The sequence below is a fragment of the Strigops habroptila genome, chromosome 5 (assembly GCF_004027225.2).
Source record: "Strigops habroptila isolate Jane chromosome 5, bStrHab1.2.pri, whole genome shotgun sequence".
In the NCBI taxonomy this organism is placed as follows: Eukaryota; Metazoa; Chordata; class Aves; order Psittaciformes; family Psittacidae; genus Strigops; species Strigops habroptila.
In genome coordinates this window covers 6,694,987-6,716,181 of record NC_044281.2, presented here as the reverse complement: position 1 = coordinate 6,716,181, position 21,195 = coordinate 6,694,987, and the positions used below count along the sequence as shown (strand labels likewise).

Here is a 21,195-nt window from a genome sequence, read left to right as displayed (position 1 = left end):
TGGACCCCACGCAGTGGATGCAATTCTTGCTGCATGCATTGTACAGGTAACAGCAGGTCTGAAAACCGCAAAGGAGGCAACAGCCTGAAATCCCAAGGGCAGGGGAAGATGCAGGGCAGCACATCACCTGGCCCTGCCTGCTCAGTATGAGGCTAGCAATGGGGTGAGAGCAGCCACAACCATGAGCTGCTGCTTTAGAGAGGTGCTGGTGCCATCACAGCATCCCAGTTGGGCTCTCCCCTGACAACTGGATTCAGAAGGAAAAGGCTTTGGTTTGGATGCTTCTGCCAACCTAGTGCGCCTCCATCATATGTATTCTATCCTTTAGCAGCTATCTCTCACCTGCATTGGCTGCTGTTAGGTGTTTGTCATTGCTTTCCAGCAGACCTGCTTTCTCCATTCCCCATTCAGATGACATCCAGTGATGAGCTGCAGCTCCCTTTTGCCAGGCATATTTATTTGGGAATACCCTGCCTTCGAGCTCCAGCTTGCCAGATTTGGGGGGGAAATGACACCCTGTTTGCTTTCAAGCACACGACTACGCATGTTTGTGCTGGATTCATCTGCTAGGTCAACATTCAGGCTCCACAAGCACTAAGCCAAGCACCATTTCTAAAATGAACTATTGCATCAGTTCAAGGGCTCAGCACTTTCCTGAAGCATTCCAGCTATTTCTTTATGTGGCCAGGCTTTCAAACAGCACAAACCCCAGAGCAAACATAATAAATCCCCATTTGAAATGAAGAGAATTTGACTGTTTGATTCCAGAGAATGCCAGCTCAGCTCCAGCCTTCTGTGGAACCAAACAAGGGCAAGAGATAAGAATTAATGTTTCCATACCACCATTTCTTGCAGAACACAACCCAGTCCAGGCTGAAATGTTTAACTTCAACCAGGAACATGCTGTCGCTCGAGGCAGAGGAATAAAATTAGTCCCCGAACCTGCACAATAGGCTCTGCCCAATACGAGTTTTTAGAAGTCTGGGGTTTTTTATTTTCCCACAGCACATAAGTCTAGGGGAAAAAAAAAAAAATCACTGCTCAGGAACTCTATTTTTTGCCTTTCAAATTTTTACTGTAAACCTCTCAGTAGGCTACATGCACTTTAAAAACTTATCCTTTTGCTAAGGGGCTAACTTTTGCTTATGAGTTATAACAACTCCCCCACAGAAAACAGTTACATGTAACTGGGAAACTGCATTAAGAAGAGACTCTCCCCGCCTGTGCTGCTGCCTGTAACTGTTCAGGGGGAGAGGTCGAGCTTTCTGCAGCCTCGAGCACCTCCAAACGGCGCTTCACCAGAGCTCTGCGTAACTTGGTATGGTCCTTGGCATACCCTGGCTGCTGCACGCATCCAAGCCTGGCCCTTCCTGACCAACAGGAAGGCATCCCGCAAGGCTGGGGAGGATGGGGGAGGATGGGGACTGACTGCGTGTGATGAGCAGCTCTGACCTCAGTCCCGGGAACGCCAGCACCAGCCATCTGGATCCCATTTGCGACGCCGCATCGCCCGGCCCCCAGCGCCTCTACGCCAGCCGCCTCCTCCGGCCGCGCTCAGACCCACGGCAGCATCGCGCAGGGACCAGCGCGCCCCCACTTCCCTCGCCCCGCCACTGCTCGCACCCCACCGAGCGAGGCGAGCAGGGGCCGGGAGGGCTGAGCCGCGCCGGCGCGCCATGAGGCAGCGGTGAGAGGCGCCTTGGGGTGGAATATCCTGGAACAAGCAACTTTCCTTTGGGTTCGCACAAGGGTAAGTGTCGCTTTCCGCGCGCGAGACCTTCGCCCAGGCTCAGCAGCTGCTTTTCCAAGGAATTTTGAGGAAGACCCATCCCCGTGCACAGAGCGGTGTCCTCGGGTGAAAGATGCGTCTCCCCAGGCTTGCATCGCCCCTGGAAAAGCTCAGACCAGGAGCATTGTCCCAGAGACAATGCACCTCAGGTGCCCCGGACACCTGGATCCCTGAACAGGGAACTCCCAAGATCCCTGGCAGTGTTCAAGGCTGGGTTGGACACAGGGGCTTGGAGCAACTTGCTCTAGTGGAAGGTGTCCCTGCCCGTGGCAGGGGGTTGGAACTGGATGAGCTTTAAGGTCTCTTCCAACCCAAACCATTCTGGGATTCTATGACACTCCTGGTCCCACCAATGCAGGGGATTAAGTTAGTTCAAAAGCACAGAGCAGAGTATTTCCTCTACAGCTGCAGTATGGTGTTTGCCTTTGATACCTTGAAATCACTGCAGCAGCAGCTTGGTGGGATAGGAGCAGGATGCCTCGGGAAGCAGTGGGGTGGATGCCCTCCGGAGGGCATGTAGTGGTTTGGGGAGCTGCTTGAACACAAGGAGGTGGGTGCATGAGTGGGACCTTGCAAGGAATCCAGCTAAGGGGGTATCTCACTACCCCTTTCCTGCTCCTGAAGCAGGAAACAACCCCCTAGGGCTGGGGGTTGCTTGATAGCAGCCCTCAACCCTCCTATCCCAAGGTGAGGTAGAATGAAACAGCCAGAGATGCCTGTCAGTCCATGTGCCCTATACAGGTCCTTCTGCTGGGCATGTCCCCAGTGCTCCAGGATGGGCCACCACTGATGTGGCTGCAGGGACAATCCTCATCTTCTCGTGGACATCCACAGAGAGGAATATTAACCAAACATCAGGTTTTGATTTTTCCCCCTAAGGGCTCTCCAGTATTGCATGGAGCCACCTCCCCTCCCCACAGCTCCCATCCTCACTCCCTCCTGCCTTACCCAGCCCTCTCCCCCCATATCCTTGGTCACCCTTGGGGGTTTGCACGCAGTGATGCTCTTGCCAAGGGGGTGGCTATGACTAATCCTGGAGACTCCCCGCCACCATCCCTCTTTCTCAGCAAAGCCCTCCCTCCCCAACAGAGCCTGGGGTGAGAAACACTTGTGGCCAAATCGGTTTCCTGACCAAGCATAGGGGCCAAAACTGGCTGGAGTGGAGGTGGCCAAAGCCACTCTGGTTCCAGTGGGTGCAATGGGAAACTCTCAGATCATTTCTGGTTGCTGGGATGACTCATGTGCGCTCTCAGGGGAGGAATTCTGCATTTCTCAAATTTCTGGCTTTAGCCCATTATTACTGCTTTAAAAAAAAAAAAAAGAATGAGTATTTAGGGTTGGATAATTGCTGTGCTCATGTAGCATTGTATCTGGGGCACAGTGGCCTGTTTAGGATCTTTGTGGAGGCCAGAGATGCATCTCTAGCTGGAAGCTGTTGCAGGAAGCTGGGTGGCTTCTCCAAGGTCAGGAATGCAGTGGGAGAGAAGAGACCCAACTCTGCACCTCCCCAGCACCATCCCTTAACTCACCAGTTCCAGAGCTGCCAGAGGTCATAGGAACAGGCTTTCCATGTCTAACCTTACATCCTCATTCTACCCTTGGCTTTGCAGAGGTGTTTGCCATGACAAGGCATGCAGTGGCATTGCTAAGACAGGAGTGCAGGGCTGCATGCTTTCTGCTGCTGCACCATCATTCAGTCCTTTTCCATTTGTTCAGCAGTCCCCCCTCTCCTCTTTCTGGTTTGTTTTTTTTTTTTTTTTCAAATGTCTTTACAATTTTCTATTCAAATGCATGAACTATCCCTGATTTCAGGGTGAAACCAGCCCCACCTCTATTCCCACATGTCGGGGGTGGGGGGGGAAGTTGTTCCTCTCTTAACTTTTGCTACGTGTCTGTCTGGGAACAGGAGGGAAGGGAACATCTTATTCCTTCCATCCGTGCAGGCTTGGGTAACTGCACAGCCTTGCCAGCCTTGGACTGTGTTCTCCCAGCCTGGATGCGTTATATTTGCAGGAGAGGGATGAACCTGCCTCCATGCTGGGCGTGCAGAGCGGCGGGGCTGGCTGCGGGTGGCACTGCCTGCCTGCTCCCCGCGGTGAATCACAGCGGCCTCACCGCGCTGCGCACCCATCACTTTTTCCACCTTTTTAAGTGATCTGTGTTCCACATTAAGCAGCCGATTTGTTTGGGTGGAGAGGCTGTGGGAGGCTTCGGTTCCTATTCATAAAGAGTCATTGATCTGGGAGGGAGTTTCCTATTTTTTTTTTTTCAGCAAATACTCCTTTTTCTCTTATTAACAACTCTATTTTAGTCTGTTTTGAGATTAAGAAAACCACCAGATTTTAAGACAACTGCACACTTATAAGAGCAGAAATAACTATGTAATTCATATTAAATGATAGCACCCAGGGAACTTGCCTGCATAGGGTATAAATGCAAAATAACTCATCCCTTTGCTGAATGCTGGTTTTCAAAAATCAGAGCTCAAGTCATTTGTCAAGGCAGGAAGATTCTCCACCCTTTTAGGCTGGTTTACTTTCAACACTCAGGTCTACCTTTGTTGGAAGAAATGTTTTCAGGAGCCCAAGAAGCCTCACCTTCCCCATGCCATCAGTGCCAGATGGCAGCAACATCAATGGAAACCCTTCAAAAGCACTGGTGAAAACTGAAATGGCTCCGTGAGGAGTCATGAATAAATCCAGGATCTGTCCTGTACCGCTCATCCCAAGTCTCTAGAAATAGCCTTGCTCCTGCAGGAGGCTGTGGGGCCAGGTGGTGTTTAGTGCTTTCTGATGAAGGCATGGCCCCATTAGAGGTTTGGGGGGACATTTATGTCCCTTTACAAAGGTGATTGGGCTATTTCACATTGAGAAAGCATTAGCATGGCATTGAGCCTCACTGGTGCCCACATCACTGCCAGGAGTGGCTTTTGACTAGCATTTTCCCCAGCTCAGAACTAACAGTGCAGAGAAACTTAAGGGGTGATTGCTCCAGCTGAGAGGAGCGTGCGTCACCTCCAGAGGGCAATCTGTGCCACTTTGGCTCCACATCAGGATTTCAGGAGCTGTTTCTCACCCTTTTTGCTTCACAGCCAGAACTGGCTGCATATCCCACTGTTTGGGCTGCAAATAGTTGTTCTGGGTGGCCCGTGTCCACTTTCAAGCTGCTGGCAAGGCTTACAGCAGCCTCATGGCTTCACTGCTGCCTCCCAAGCACATGCATATAGCAGAGAACAGCCACATCAAGGGGATCTCAGGCTGAGAAGTTTGGTTGGGACACTGAATGATGAGGAATGGGGAGATCCCCACAAAGCAAATACAGAGGAAGACAGAGGCCCCTTGGTTTTGACCCTGGCATCCCCATGGGGGGATAGACTTTGAGGAGTCTGGAAGAAACAGCATCTCATCTCCTGCACCATCTGTGGGATGATGCTTTGCCCTCCCTCGTGTCCTGCCTGATCCCCTTCCAGAAAACTTGCTGGGACCCAGGCACAAATCTACCTCTTTCTCCCAGCACAAGCTGGCCCACCCCACGCTCGCAAGGGAATTTAAGGGCTGCAATTGCTTTTCAGGGTTTTATTCAAGCTATTTTTTTGAGGTTGCCCCAGGGCTGGACGGGAAAACTAGACCACATGTACTGTGGTCTAGGGCAGCGAGGCATCCCAAAGATCTCTGGCTGTGCCAGCTAGCAAAGCTGCATAGTTTGCCCAAGGCCAAGACCAAACCCAGGCCCTTCGTCCCCAGAAGTGCACATAAGTCATGGATCTGCCTACCATGCTTGATTGAGCAGCTGCTCACCTCCCTGAAATAGCAATGTGTCATGGGAGAGAGAGCTGACGGGAACAGTTTTCACAACTAAATCACACCTCAGGAGTCAGTTCTGCCCAATTCAGTCCTTTAGCCCTGAGGAAAACCATCAGGCAACTATAAAACACTCATACAAAAATGCCCTCTGACAGCTCAGGCTTTGCTGATGGCTTCCACTTACAGTCCAGCACAGAATCATAGAATGGTTTGGGTTGGGAAGGACCTTAAAGCTCATCCAGTTCCAGCCCCCAGATGGAAGGTGTGTCCTTCCAGGCAGGGACACCTTCCCCTATACCATGGATAGCATCAGTGTCTGAGGCACAACCCAGCCAGGAGTTCAGATGCAAGAGGTATTTTTCCAACAACATTAGCTATCCCCTCCACCTGCCATTGCACCCATCCATATATACACATGGTGGCACATCACATTTCAAGTCACTTTTTCCCTCCCTCTCAAAGCCAGGCAGCCCAGCTGAGAGGCACACAGAATGAAGCCAAGTGATATTAACAGTTGTAGTGTTTTTTCCTGCCTTTTATGTTTTGCTTTCCAAGTCTATCAGTCTCCTTTGCACTTTTACATATCTTTTCACTTTAGTGGAAAAAGCACACACAAGCAAGCGATGGCTTAGAAAGTGAATTTGAAACATCCAGTCAAATAAAAAGATAATGCAAAAAGTGAAATTTTATGTGCAGAGAAGTATGCGATAAGGAAAAAATAGCTGCTGGGGAAAATACTTCAGGAAATCACTTCATTGTGTTAGTGGTGGGAATGGTCGCCTTTTGAGAGCATTATTAGTAACAGATGTATATCTCCTGATGAAGTGGAGGACACACTGTGATATTAAAAGATCACCACACACTATAAAAATTCTAAAGAGACATAAAACCTCCAGATTACTGAAGACTACATGAGTTAATCTTTTAGCACATGGATTATTGAGAGGCTTGCTCCTCAGCTTTTGGTGCTACTTCTTAACAGCTCATGACAATGCTTTCCTTTCCTAAAGGCATTCGGTAGTTCATTTTCTCAGCATTTTTTCCAGCCTGCGATGGTCATATGAAAAGCCTCACCAGAGCTTCCACCCCCCAGGAACTTGCCATAAAAATAAAAAAATAAAACATTAAGTTGCCTTGTTAAAGATTCATTATTGAAAATGCCAAGAACACAGGGCAGTAGAATTGCAAAACAGATACTTGCCATAATCAGGAATTAAAATGGAATTAGCATATGTTCCCGTGCCTGGTTTTACCCTCCACCCTCTGCAAGCTGGTGACACCTCCAGCATCTGTGACTAGTGTGAATATGTTGTGCCCAGCAAGAATACAGCAAGCAAAAGAGTTACTTTCTGTGCCCCACCAAGGGAAGCCAAGCCAAACTAAGCAAGACCTACCTCCAAGCAATAAAACTTCCATCTTTTACTGTCTTAAACCCACTTTTCTCACAGAGCCCAAGGCTCACTTTGGGCTCAGTCAAACCAGAGCCAGGCAAAATCCTGTTTCAAATCTCTTCTAAAGCCTCACAAAAAGCCACTTACCTCTACAGAAAAGCTGCTGTGCTGTGCTCTGCTGTCCTGTCCTTGCTGCTCCTGCTGCTTCTGGGGAGCCATCCCTCACAGGCAGTAACCTCCTCACCTACCCCTTTCTAAAAGCACTCAGCTGCTCCTCCTTTACTCTTGCCACAGCCCCTGATGAAGAGTCCCTCTCCAGCATCATTGTAGCCCCCTCTGTGTGCTCAGAGGATGAACCCCGCAACACCACCCATGGCTAATCCTACAGCCATGTGTCCTTTGGGTGAGATAAAGGAACAAGCTGCAATCAGCAGAGCAGATTTATTCCCACTGGAGGCACTGGGAGGTGCCAGGGGAAGGATGGGTGCCAGCTGACAAGAATGAGCTTTTATGAATGACGGCAGTGCCTCTCTGGGCTGCAGCAGCTGCCTTTGTAATCAAGGAGTTGCCAATAACAGCGAAAACTTGACACATCTAAATTAACACTGCATGCTTCTGCTGGCTCTGAGTGCCTATTGAATGTCTCTCTACCTGGTGGGGTTGTTACTGTACTGCTATTGTTATCGTTAACAAGTGCAGGGGGGAAGGTAGAGGCTGACTGTTGCCTGACTCATGCTATTATCATTCATAAATACCATCAGGGAACCAATGTGGGAATTCTCCTTTCCACCGGCTCCCTCTGATAGCCCTGAGGAATGGCTCTTCAGGGGAAGATGGATCAGCTGGTCAGATGTTTATTACCAAGTTTTCCCTAATTCATAGAGTCATAGAACAGTTAGGGTTGGAAAGGACCTTAAGATCATCTAGTTCCAACCCCCTTGCCATGGGCAGGGACACCTCACACTAAACAATGTGGCCCAAGGCTCTGTCCAACCTGGCCTTGAACACCGCCAGGAATGGAGCATCCACATTCCAGTGGAGGCAACCCATTCCAGTGCCTCACCACCCTCACAGTAAAGAACTTCTTCCTTATATCTAATCTAAACTTCCCCTGTTTAAGTTTGAACCCATTACCCCTTGTCCTACCACTACAGTCACTAAGGAAGAGTCCCTCCCCAGCATCCTTATAGGGCCCCTTCAGATACTGGAAGGCTGCTCCGAGGTCTCCACGCAGCTTCTCTTCTCCAGGCTGAACAGCCCCAACTTTCTCAGCCTGTCTTCATATGGGAGGTGCTCCAGCCCCCTTATCATCCTCGTGGCCCTCCTCTGGGCTCACTCCAACAGCTCCATGTCCTTCTTATGTTGAGGACACCAGAACTGTACACAATACTCCAAGTGAGGTCTCACAAGAGCAGAGTAGAGGGGCAGGATCACCTCCTTCGACCTGCTGCTCATGCTTCTTTTGATGCAGCCCAGGATACGGTTGGCTTTCTGTGCTGCAAGCGCACACTGCCGGCTCATGTTAAGCTTCTCGTCAACCAACACCCCCAAGTCCTTCTCTGCAGGGCTGCTCTGAATCTCTTCTCCGCCCAACCTGTAGCAGTGCCTGGGATTGCCCCGACCCAGGTGTAGGACCTTGCACTTGGCTTGGTTAAACTTCATAAGGTTGGCATCGGCCCACCTCACAAGCGTGTCAAGGTCCCTCTGGATGGCATCCCTTCCCTCCAGCGTATCAACCAAACCACACAGCTTGGTGTCATCGGCAAACTTGCTGAGGGCGCGCTCAATCCCACTGTCCATGTCGCCGACAAAGATGTTGAACAGGACCGGTCCCAACACCGATCCCTGAGGGACACCACTCGTTACAGGTTTCCAACTGGACATCGAGCCATTTACCACAACTCTTTGCGTGCGGCCATCCATCCTGTTCTTTATCCACTGAGTGGTCCATCTATCAAATTGATGTCTCTCCAATTTAGAGACAAGGATGTCATGTGGGACAGTGTCGAGTGCTTTGCACAAGTCCAGATAGACGACGTCAACTGCTCTGCCCCTGTCCATCAGTTCCTGGCACCTGGTTCTGTTTCTGGCTTTGCCAGTGATGGCCATCTCTGTAACTACTGTGGCTTTTCTTAAAGAGGGGGTTACTGTTCCCCCTAGCTCTCAAAGACTCATGTATTGGTCATACTCTCTGCTTTGATGGAGTTGGCAAGGATGGTAATAAGAAAGTGGTTGTTTTTAAGATTTCTCTTGTTTTCCAGTGATGTCCTGGTCAATAGCTCGATGTATTTGAATCACTTTTGGCTCATTAGAGTAATTGAGCTCTTCTGGGGGAATGAAAAGTATTAAATCACAGGATTCTCTTCTGGGAGGATGTTTTTCCAGTTAAGCAAACCTTGTTGGTTTCTGGTCTGTAGGCTTGGAAATTGACATTAAATAATAAGTTGGCTGTCTCTATGACGACAGAACCACAGCTCTCCTGCAGAAGGCATTGGTTCAGGCTCACCAGGGAGAGCACAGATCAGAAACTCACATTAAGTTATATTCCTGGTTCCAACATATGAAATATTATTCTTGGTGCCTTTCCAGAATGTGATCAGGCTGTGCAGGCCGTGAGCCTGGGGGAGGCCAAGGGCTTTTCCCTGATCATGTGGGTCACTTGGATCTGGAGTAATAAAACATCCATTTATATGTTTGGTGCAGCTGAAGAGGTGAGCTGAGGCCAAAGGGATGTTCAGGGAAGTGATGATCATGGTGCTTGTGAAAAATGAAATAAGGGTAATGGGAAGAGGGAACACACTCACCAATGTGTTGGAGCTGGTCACCCATGGGAGAATTAGGCAGGTGAGAGGCCATCACAGATTTTGAGGCTTGGTGGTAGAAACCTGAGCTGACCATTTTCCTCTATATCAGGTATTACCTGGGACAGCACAGGCAAGAAGAAAGCTATCTAAGTCCACAGGGGTGATTAAATGCCAGTTATGTGAGTGATGATTCTTCTTCCAAAGAAATGCTTGCTGTGAGCAGACTCTGTACAGCATTAAAGGTTTGGGGTTTTTTTTCCTCACCAAAGTGCACAAAAGCATTACAAAACCCCATGGTTTGGCTCTTCTATCTCGTGCCTCATCTGTGCCTGGCCAGTGCTGCCGCTGTTTCTCACTCTCCCTGTTTTTCTCCTGTAGGTCTCACATTGGGTGCTTCGAAATAAGGATAATAAACGAAAAGCTCAGATAAAAGACCAAAATGAAGAAACACCGACATCTGTCCTTTGAGGCAGTGTTTTATCTCCTACTCTCAGGCTGTTGCTTGGTTCATGCCCAGCAGCAAGCAGGTAAGACTGTGCTGCTTTTTGTGACTTTGCCCCGTACAAACGTGCCGGCAGTTCACACTTTTTGGTTTTTAACATGCATGTCGATAGTCCATTGTGGTTTACCTTCTGCTCTCAGCTCCCACCCAGCTGAGGGTCCTTTCAGACCTCAGCCAACGCGCGTGGTGCCTTCCCGAGCATGTCGCTGGCCGATGGCGTGCCTTTGAGGATGCTCTGCGGGGGACAGAGGTGCAGGATGTGCACCCCGGGTGGCCCCAAGCAGGTTTTCTCCTGGGCAGAGCCGTTTCGCCCTCGTTGCATGTTTCAGAGGGCTTTTTGCAGTGAGAAGAGCACTGCCACCAACCTCTAGAAAGGCGCTGGTGCCTTTGGGACCAGAGCTGGTGTCATGAGGTGGGTGTTAGCAGCAGGAAAAGTATGGAAAACTCATTCCAGCACCCAGGCTGCTTAAACTGAGCAGCCCTTCCTTCCCTGAGCACTGCCACAGAGGCAGCAAAGCCCTGAGTCAGCAAAAAAATCTGCAGGAGACCACGGGCAGCTAGCGGCTGAGCAAGCCTGAATTCACATGTGAAGCTGCAGGCGTCTGGCTCAGGGCTGTGCAGCGAGGGTCTGCGAGGGGAGAAGCATCTTGCCTCCTCCTCTCTGGGAAGGGTAGGTTGCATGCTGTCCTCTCCTGTCCCTCAATGCTGGTGGTGTCAGGATGCTGATGGCTATCTGGCTTTTCTCCGGCACTTCTCGCTGTGCTGCGGGCAATAAGGGGAAGCTGAGCTTCACTTTCACCATGCGGAAGAGGCTGTCGGTTGTTTGGGTGAGGAGGAGGAGGAGGCTGCTTGTGCTGACTGATAGAAAATCCTAAATCCCCATCTGTTTTTTTAAAGCTGTCAAACCCGTTGCTGTGGCTGATATAATATTTCTAGTGGATTCCTCTTGGAGCATTGGGAAGGAACATTTCCAACTGGTTCGAGAGTTTCTGTATGATGTTGTAAAAGCTTTAGATGTGGGAGGAAGTGATTTTCGCTTTGCCCTGGTCCAGTTCGGCGGAAACCCCCACACAGAGTTCCAGTTAAATACCTATCCCTCTACCCAGGATGTCCTGTCCCATATTGCCAACATGCCTTACACAGGGGGAGGCACCAAGACTGGAAAAGGATTAGAGTACCTAATCGAGAACCATCTCACTAAAGCTGCTGGAAGCAGAGCCAGTGAAGGTGTCCCCCAGGTTATTATAGTGTTAACGGACGGACGATCCCAGGATGATGTGGCTCTGCCATCATCTGTCCTTAAATCAGCCCATGTAAACTTGTTTGCGATCGGCGTGCAGGATGCAGTGGAAGGGGAGTTGCAGGAAATAGCAAGCGAACCCTTCGATACGCACCTTTTCAACCTAGAGAATTTTACCGCTCTCCATGGCATAGTTGGAGACTTAGTGGCGAGTGTCCGTTCATCCATGACTCCAGAAAAGGCTGGGGCCAAAGGACTGGTTAAAGACATCACAGGTAATGGCCGACTGCTGATGGCTTCCATCAGCACGGTATCTGCTGGTGTTGTGCTGTTTAAAGCCTTTGTAGGGGCAAGACTGAGATGGACGTTCAAGAGGTTTAAAAACAAAGGTTTGAAGCATGTGGCCCCATGTTTGTAGCTATCGAGCATGCTGTCACCTGCAGACTGAACTGGCATCCCAGGAGGTAGCACAGGAGCCCTTGGATGGGCAGTGACCTGTTGTGGCCATCCTTTTGCACCCATGGCATGGAAATGAGCTCAAGTCAATAACTCTGCAGGGAGCTCTGCAGAGTTGTTAAATTGCCCCATCCTATCCACTCCCAAGGCAGGGAAATAGGGGATGAGCACACTAGCCATGATGGTCATTCTCTGAGGCCCTGACCAAAAACCCTCAAAACCAAGAAGGTCACTGCTGGCTGCAGGAACACCATGTGGGATGTCCCCTTGCAGCTAGCAGGGGAGATATAGGCAATGTGCTGCTCCAGAAAGTCACATTCTTGACAGAAGACAGCAAAAGCAGTTCGCGGGAGACCTTCTCCGCTGAAACCCCGTCCCTGAGCTGGCCCTTAGCCTCTCTTCTCATCTGCTTGGAGAAAGGTGTGTGGTTGGAGAGTCTCTTTTGCAACACCACTCAAATACCTTCTGTACAAGCTGATGCTTCCACCTACTCGAGTGCTGGACCCTTCCTGTGGCTGAAACCTCTCTTCAAGCCTCCTGGGCTTCAACAAATCTGTGCTGACTGCAAGCTGGGCACTCAATTTGCCTGGAAAAAACCAAGACACTTCCTCCAGCCTTTCTCTGTTTATTAAATTTCAGTGTGGAAAGGGCCCTTTGAGCAGTTTTGTTGTGTTTCACAGCAGAAGCCCCAGAGATCAAACCTTTCTTTTTATTCCTGAGACTCCATCTGAAGGTCAATAGCTTGCGGGGTGATGTAAGGCAACAGCAGTGTAATGAGGCAGTGTAACATTAATCCCCCTGTGTTGTCTTGCCTGATTAACCCTCACGCCAGCCCCACTGAGTGCTCTCCATCACTGCATGACACTGAGCAACACCAAAAGACTGTGCTCATGTGTGTTTTTATTGTGCAAAGTGCTTGACAGGGCAAATATCCAGATCATGTGAAAGCCACAGGGAAGAAAAGCAGCTGCCCTAGAAAGGTGACATAAGGTTCACCAATTCTAAGAAATTCACATCAATATATGTGGAAAATGGGTGTTATCCCAGACAGCTACAGCACTGCAGTGGCTGTTTCACAGCTTCTCTGTTGAGGACCACAGTGCTTCCCTGTTTAAATCACAGGGGAATTGTTCTTTGGTGGCTGGCTGTCCTCCTCAGGGGCACACCAGCATGTAATCCCATAGTACATAAACATCTGGAATCACAGACATTTCTTTAAAAGCTTTAAAAGCAAATTTCCTCCTTTGTGTTTATCATGCATTTCCAAGTTCATTTCTACTCTGAGATATTTTTTGCGAGCATTTCCCTCTCCCCCATAACACAAATTTAAGTTAATCCTCCTATAGCAGTTTTGCCCCTGTGTGACTTGCATGGGTGATCTATGGAATATCATGAAACATGGGAAAAGATGTTACAGGTCCTAAACATTGGATGACAAGAATGTGCAAAGCATGGTACAAATAACATTTGCATGAGTTTAAGAAGTCATTTTATTCAGCTGCTAACTCCATGTAGCATTAAAATGTGTAAAAATGCCATGGAAGTTATGCTAAAAATGAGCCCTGATATGAAACAGAAATGCAAAACCCCCCCAGTCCCGTAGTATTTCTAGTAGAGAGTAGCAAAGCTGTTGGGCTCTGGCAGCGCCCAGAGCTGACTAGTGTAAGTGTGAAAGTCAGCCCCAAGTTTGCCCTGATGTATTTGTTAAATCTGAGCTGTCTGTCTCATCTGACCCTCCTTGCTTAGTTGTGTAACAAGCATGCTTTTATTTGTTCTCCAGCGCCAGCTTGTTCCATAAACGTGCACTGAAGTACAAGGTTTTTTTACAGTGATGACAAATTATCCAACGCATCTGTTTCTTATCTATTTTCTCTCCTGCGGGAGCGACCTGTGCTGCTGTGATGACACCCATTGGTGTCTGAAACCTTGTTCCTCAAAAAGATGTCCAGGGTATCTAAACCGCTTTGAGGTTTTCCCTTCATTTATACGATGAAGTAGAATGTGTACATCCCAACTGAAAATGGCACAGTAGAAACAACACTAAGTATCCCTAAATTTTGACTCAATGATGGAAAAATAAATCCTGCAGTCTTTTGCAATTCTGAACCATGTTAAAGCCAACACTGGCTATGGAGTTGGCCCAGGGAAGTGATGATGCCCTGGAGACCTTCTCCTTTGTTGCTGGAATTGTGGTATTATTTTAATCTCTTGGTGGCATCGCGATGTATGAAAACATTTACTAGAAAAACAATTAAACAGGGGGAAAAAACCCCAAACAAACCAAACCCAAAACCTATGGTTTTACCACTGCTGGTTAATAGCAAAGACTGCAGGTTTATCCCTGGCCTTGCTAAACTCCATGCCAGTTTTGCTATTGGTTTCACCTTTGGCTTTCAGAAGTTGAGAGCTGAGCGCGTGTCATTCATTTGCAAACAGTCTGAAATTTGATTTCTTAAGAAGATTGGAGAGTAATAGCATGGAAACATCCGAGCATGTTTTTGGGTGGTCTTTACCCCTGTTTGCATGCATACAGCTCTTGGTGACATTGACGGTTATAAATTAGTTGAGCAAAAGGAGTAAGAGCAAACACCAGGGCATGTTTGGTCTGCTTCGGTAAGTCTCACAGCAAAAATGTTTCCCCCTTCACATTCATGATCATGCCATATAAAAGGTTGGGGTTTTTTTGGTGTGTGTATATTCTCAGCAGATGCTTGCCATCATCTGGGTATGGTCAGAACAAATAGAGTTGGATAATTGTGTCATGACTGATTTCATCACCCTGTTTTAACCTGATTCTGCATTCCTTGATTGAATATCCAGAGTCCATATGAAAAATACCAACGCGACCCCTCTATCGATAATCAATGCTGCTTTGTGCGAAGTAATTAAAGCAAGACAATTGTTTGGTGTAGGTTGGCAGCTGTGCAGGCCTGCAATACCATTGTGTGTATGCTGGCTGCTGGTAAAAGAGTTACAGTGCAAGAATAATAACTAACTGAGACATTTTCAATTGTTTCTAACAAGCGCATTTGGAATAATAATCCTTCATGGTGGGAGAAGCCAATAAATTCAGCCACTGCTTTTAACCAGCAAAAGAAAAGAATTGCAACAGAGAGGCTGAAACTTCCCATGATCCCAGTATAACAGTGGGTTTTTCTTTAAAAAAAAAAAAGAGTGCAATGAGGAAAACCTCCTCTTAATCTTCCTGTCTTCACCCACTGCCTTCAGGGTGAATTACCACCAAAATCCACCTTTTCCTTTTGGCTCTGTCTAAATATTGACGCAGGACTGGCCACGGATGGAATGGATTTAGATTGGAAAAAACCTGCATTTTGCCAAGTTTTCTCCTCGTGTTCCAATAATTCTGACCGCTGTGTAATTGCAGCCACCAGCTCAGGTTGTGTCTCTTGATGGGCAGTGGATGAAACTGGGCTGGGGCTGGGAGCTCTTATTCAATCAGAATGCAGAACTAAGAGGCAAACCTCCTCAGTGAACATGTGTTTTGTTTGCTCATTTTCGTGTTTCTTACTGGTTTTCCAAGAAACATGTCAGAACACTGTACAACCGCATGTAACCACCCATTTTAATGCCTTCACCTTTGCATTTCTTTTTTTAAAGCTCAAGAGTCTGCTGACCTTATTTTCCTTATTGACGGATCAGACAACATCGGAAGTGTCAATTTTCAAGCCATACGTGATTTCCTTGTAAATTTGATTGAAAGCCTCAGAGTTGGAGCTCAGCAAATACACATTGGGGTGGTGCAGTATAGTGATCAACCCAGAACCGAGTTCGCTTTGAACAGCTACTCCACAAAAGCGGAAGTTCTGGATGCCGTGAAGGCACTTAGTTTCCGCGGTGGCGAGGAAGCGAACACTGGTGCGGCACTGGAGTTTGTGGTGGAGAACCTCTTCACCCAGGCGGGAGGCAGCAGGATAGAGGAAGCGGTGCCTCAGATTTTAGTGCTAATAAGTGGTGGAGAGTCTAGTGATGATATCCGAGAGGGCTTGTTAGCGGTGAAGCAAGCTAGTATATTTTCATTTAGCATTGGGGTCCTGAATGCTGACAGTGCAGAGCTGCAGCAGATTGCTACTGGTGGAAGCTTCGCATTTACTGCCCTGGATATCCATAACCTTGATGGTCTTCGAGAATTATTACTGCCCAACATTGTTGGAGTGGCCCAAAGACTCATTTTGTTAGAGGCCCCAACCATTGTGACTGAAGGTATGTATGCCTTTCTAGACTGTTGCATTGCGATGAATGAATGAGCTTTTGCACACTTGAAAAACGTATCTATTTTTTTAATTATTATTTTTTTCTTTTTACTTCTGCAATGAATGTCTCTGCTCTGGTTGTGGGAAGGACACATAGTCTTGCTGCTGATGGGCAGAAATGTTTTTGCTCAGTGGGTTATCTTTTGAAAGCTGTGAGGTTTTGTGTCAATCACTGGCATGGCATGGGGCTTTAAAAGACACAAGCAAGGTATAAAAAAATCTCATATAATCCTTTTTGGGTTATGTAAGGACTCTAGGAGTAAATACTGCGCCACAGTCAGTTCTGTAAACATCTATATCACATTAGCTTACATTATACGCCAGTTGAGTGTCATGAGAATGAAATTTGACTGGGGAGGCTAACAGGGATGTTAAATGGATCCTTATTTCACAGAGCTGAAATTATCAGCTTGCTAAAACAGTAAAATTCCATACCTTATTGAAACTGTGCACTGGCCTTTGGAAAACAGTGAAATCCTGTGTTGCTGAACTTAAAAAGCAAAATAACCCTTAGTTTTTCTGAAGTGACATCCCTACCTTGCTAACGTCTATTTCCCTTCAATGTATAAGCTGAGAAAACACACATCTTTCTATGAGGCCATGGGAAAAGAAAATGTAGGTGTCAATATTCCACTTAAGTCACTTTGTCACTCACATCCTTATTGATGTTATTTTTGGACTAGCATTAGCTTGGGTGCAGTAGAATAATGACTATCTGGATTTATGGAGCAAGTAGGTGGTTAAGAGTTTCTCACTCTATGTTTTTATGGCTAAGTTAAATTTACTGATAGAGAGGCTTTATGGAAGACACACCACATTGTACTTCAGAGGCTCCTGGAAAGGGCCAGGCTGGAGTTGCTGCACTTAATTATGAGGATGCTCCATGTAAACAATACTTTTGGGATCCAAGTGCCAGTCTGGAGTTCTGTACATGCTGTTCAATTCATGATGTATGTTGATACATAAAACTGCATTCCAGATGTCTTTGCTGATCTATGTCTAAACATGATTGCTATCCCATGGCTCAAATCAAAGGGAGGAATTTGCCTGAAAGATCATTTTATGACCTTGCCTTGATTATTTCAGGAAAGAACATAAAGAACTTTTGCTCATAGCCCCCCACAAGAACCATATTTTGCTAAATAAGCTGAAGTCTGCGTGTGTAGCTAAAATGTGCATGCCAGGACCCATGTAGCTTAATGGAAAATCTCTCTTTCTGCCCTTCTGATTTCTAACAGTTTAAATGGTGAGATTAAAAATGTCACTATATTTGGTTTCATCTGCGCTTCCATATTATTCACTTAAAATGCCAGCTCATTTGTAGCAGGTACAACAGTAGCATCAGCCTGTGCAATTACATATAGATGAATATGCTAAATGGAGAAGTAGGTATTTTCACAGGAGCTTTAGGGAATTTCCTTTCCCTAGCACCCATGGAAATGAACTTTGGCTGTTCCGCTTGATTCATGTCAGTGCCTTGGAAATCTGCAGTGTCAAGCACTGGTGTGGGAGACACACCGAAGCCCAAAAGGGATGCCAAACCCCTAGAGGTGCCAAATGTTCCTGTGAAATACTGAAGTCACACTACCTCAGATTAGCTCTGCAGCTGTACACTAGTCCTCCTGACATGAATAGGTGCCTCAAAGTGCCTTTCTGCCTCTCTTCTCCCCTCTCCTTTAACTACTGGGGGAGCCCAGATGATTAAATTCTATGAAATGCTTCACCAAAGATAGCTGAAATGGCAATGAGGAGGGAACTATGCAGGGCTGGGTTCAGTGGTGACAGCCTCCAACATTCCCCGCCTTTAGAGTCAAATATAATGCTTTGATCCCAAATACTTTGAAATTCCTGGGAGACTTGCCATCAGCTTTACTGGGCTCTGAGTCAGACCCTATGAGATGTGTATAGGATTTCTTGAATGCTTTCTCTTTAATTGTATTCATTGAAATTAACGCCATGGTTTGTTTCCTCCTGTGGGTTTTGGTTTCAGTTCTTGCATTCCTCTCCTCTAATAAAACATACTGCAGGATTTGAGAGCTGCAAGAGAAATGAGTGGAGGGAGCTCTTCCTTCCCAGCTTCCCTCATCTTTGCAAAGCCCCTTTCATATTTCCCACAAACTTCTATACAAAGTCAAAAGCTTTCAGGGTCTCCATTTTTGGGTATCTAGCTGCTGAGAAACGAGGGAAGTACTTTCGACATCTCGCCTGGGGGATACGAAGCAGAGATTTCAGCCTTTGTTATCCATTTGGCAAGTTTCCTGTTTTCAGCCCTGTCCTCCTTGGAGCAACTGATGATGAAAAAAACCTAGCTGGGAGATAAAGGGTGGATATAATGGTTCTGGGAAAGGAAGTGTTTAAACAAATCCTTGTGGCTTTGTGAGTAGCTCTGTTTTGACAGCCTGGGCAGCCAACTGCAAGCCACTGGCAGCTCACGTGAGGCTGTATCTTGGTGAGGGTGCCACCACATTCGCTTCATGCAGGTTCTCATCATTTTGTGTCTGACAGCACCAAGGTGGGCTATTCTAAGCTTCACATTTTGACACCCGGTCCTTAATCAAACAACTTCCAGCAAGACTCTGTGAGAGGCTTGTGCAAAGGCTTGCATTGGTGGCAGAGGCAGGTCTCTTGGGGACTGAGGACAGAGAGGCAGCTGAGTCACAGATGTTACCTCCAGCTCTTAATCACTCCTTGGGGTAGCCCAGTCTCATGGCACTCACCCCTAAAGAGAAACCTGATGAGCCTTTGGGATCACTGCTTTCCATGGCCAGCTGGTGTCCAGCCAAGAAGGACTGCAGCCAAAGCTTTGGTTTTTGTTCAAATCCAAAGTACATAGCCTCCATTCAGAGGAGCACTGATGGGCTGAGGGGCTGCCCTTTTCCATCCAGGCCATACAAGAGTGTTGGCTTCCACTTGCCCTGAGAGGTTTGAGATCCTGATGATGCTGGGTGTCCTCGTCCCCCAGGCTGTGCACTGAGCATAGCGGTGAGTCTGGGAGATGATGGACCTGTCACCTTGAATATTGACCCATCTCAGGAGCTCTTAGGTGGGTTGGCAATTAAGGACACCCCAAGTCCAACATAATGCAGTGATCCATAATAGTCCAACATAACTTGGAAGGAACACAAGGTTTTCTTTTTCACTTCAGTGGCATGAAGTCAGGAAGGTGATGACGTGAGTGGGGTTGTATAAAAGATGGTATCAAGATTATCTCCCATGATGATCATGTATAATGCTTTTATCATAGTGGTATTAGTGTTGTTAATATTTACTGGGGTTTTTGTGTGTGTACATTTGCTGTATTAAATATGATGGTGCTTTGGTTCCTATGCTGCACAGCAGGGTTGTTTTTTCTTCCCTAACTATCTTCTTTCAAACTTAGCTCAGGAACTGGAAAGCTAACTGTGCTCATTCTGTTTCCTATGACATCGTCAGTAGTAAAGTTTCAGAGATTACAAAGTAGGAGACCTGTTTTGTTAAAGACATGGCAACAAGAATATGATTCAGCTCTTCCATGGCTGGGCTAGCTGTGCCAAGAAAAATCATAACTTGGTTTTGTTAGATAAGGAATAAGATGTAGGATGTGAAGACTCAAAGTCCAGGTATGTTGAATAAGTGGAGACTGTTCTTGTGTCATTGCTCTTGGGAACCTAATCTTTCTGAAACCAAACCATGCTCTGGCATGATTCTGATGGCTCCACTGCGGATAGAAGCAGCATCGTCTGCTTATTTTAACTCATGTGCCAGCTGAGTATCAAGATTTCTCCTGTTTGTCTGCCTTTCTTGTTCTGACATGTATGTGCATTTTAATATTAAGTTTTATAAACAATGCAATTCTTGCAACTCTTCAACTCTTCTGTATTTTAGATAGGGAAAACATTCCTATTGCTTAGTAACTCTCTGCTAGAACTTAGAAAATAATTCTGTTTGAAAGCAAGACACTTTTAAAGTTGTTGAGAGTAACAGTACTTCAGACAGACAAGAAGTCCTAAATGTTGCTGAATTGTTGACCTAGAACTGATCTGCAGTGTGGTGAAGGCTTGCGCTAACATTATGTTCATGTATTATTTGCAGTTATTGAAGTGAACAAGAAGGATATAGTCTTCCTGATAGATGGCTCAACTGCTTTGGGGTCTGGCCCCTTTAACTCAATTCGTGATTTCGTTGCCAAAATTGTCCAAAGGCTGGAGGTTGGACCTGACCTGATCCAAATCGCGGTGGCACAGTATGCAGACACTGTGAAGCCAGAGTTCTATTTTAACACCCACCAGAGCAGAAAGGATGTGATGGCTAACGTGAAGAGAATGAAGCTCATGGGTGGTACGGCACTCAACACTGGCTCGGCACTGGACTTTGTGAGGAACAACTTCTTCACCAGTGCTGCTGGGTGCAGGATGGAGGAAGGGGTGCTCCCCATGCTGGTGCTCATCACTGGCGGTAAGTCCATGGATGCTGTTGACCAAGCCGCAGCAGAGATGAAAAGGAACCGGATAGTGATCCTTGCCATTGGGTCAAGAAATGCTGACCTGGCAGAACTTCAAGAGATTGCCCATGAGAGAGATTTTGTGTTCAATCCGAATGACTTCCGTGTACAGTTCATGCAAGCCATTCTTCCTGAAGTGCTGTCGCCTATCAGGACACTCTCTGGAGGACTGATTATCCAAGAACCGCCATCAGGTAATTAATGACTTGTTTCTAATTAAGACATACAGTTTATATGTTTGTCAACCCTTATTCTAGGATATGTAGAGATAAGGGGAGAAAAAGCATCAAACACATGTTTCAGCATAGCTAAATGTTGTCTCCTTGATTTACAAAATGAGCAGGAACAGATCAGTGAATTTTGTAGTGTGGTTGTTGTTAGAGCTTTGTCATTCCTTCCTGGAGATTTTTGTCCCATTCCATATTTGTCACCAACATTTAAAGGCCTGGATGTGAAAGA

At 47.0% G+C, this 21,195-nt stretch overlaps 1 protein-coding gene across 9 annotated transcripts in view; it reads left to right on the top strand.

The window, feature by feature from the left end:
- The first annotated feature begins 1,426 nt into the window (after positions 1-1,426).
- COL6A3 (collagen type VI alpha 3 chain) overlaps positions 1,427-21,195 on the top strand; it is a 61,824-nt gene continuing 42,055 nt past the window's right edge. For 8 of the 9 annotated variants that reach the window (XM_030487562.1, XM_030487561.1, XM_030487557.1 and 5 more), the window contains exons 1-3: positions 1,427-1,750; positions 10,166-10,314; positions 20,328-20,930. In XM_030487562.1, coding sequence (XP_030343422.1) covers positions 10,227-10,314; positions 20,328-20,930 — 691 coding nt within the window. In that variant the 5' untranslated portion in view covers positions 1,427-1,750; positions 10,166-10,226. Of the gene's footprint in view, positions 1,751-10,165; positions 10,315-15,603; positions 16,207-20,327; positions 20,931-21,195 lie in introns of all 9 variants that reach the window. The other variant, XM_030487563.1, reaches the window with a different exon arrangement.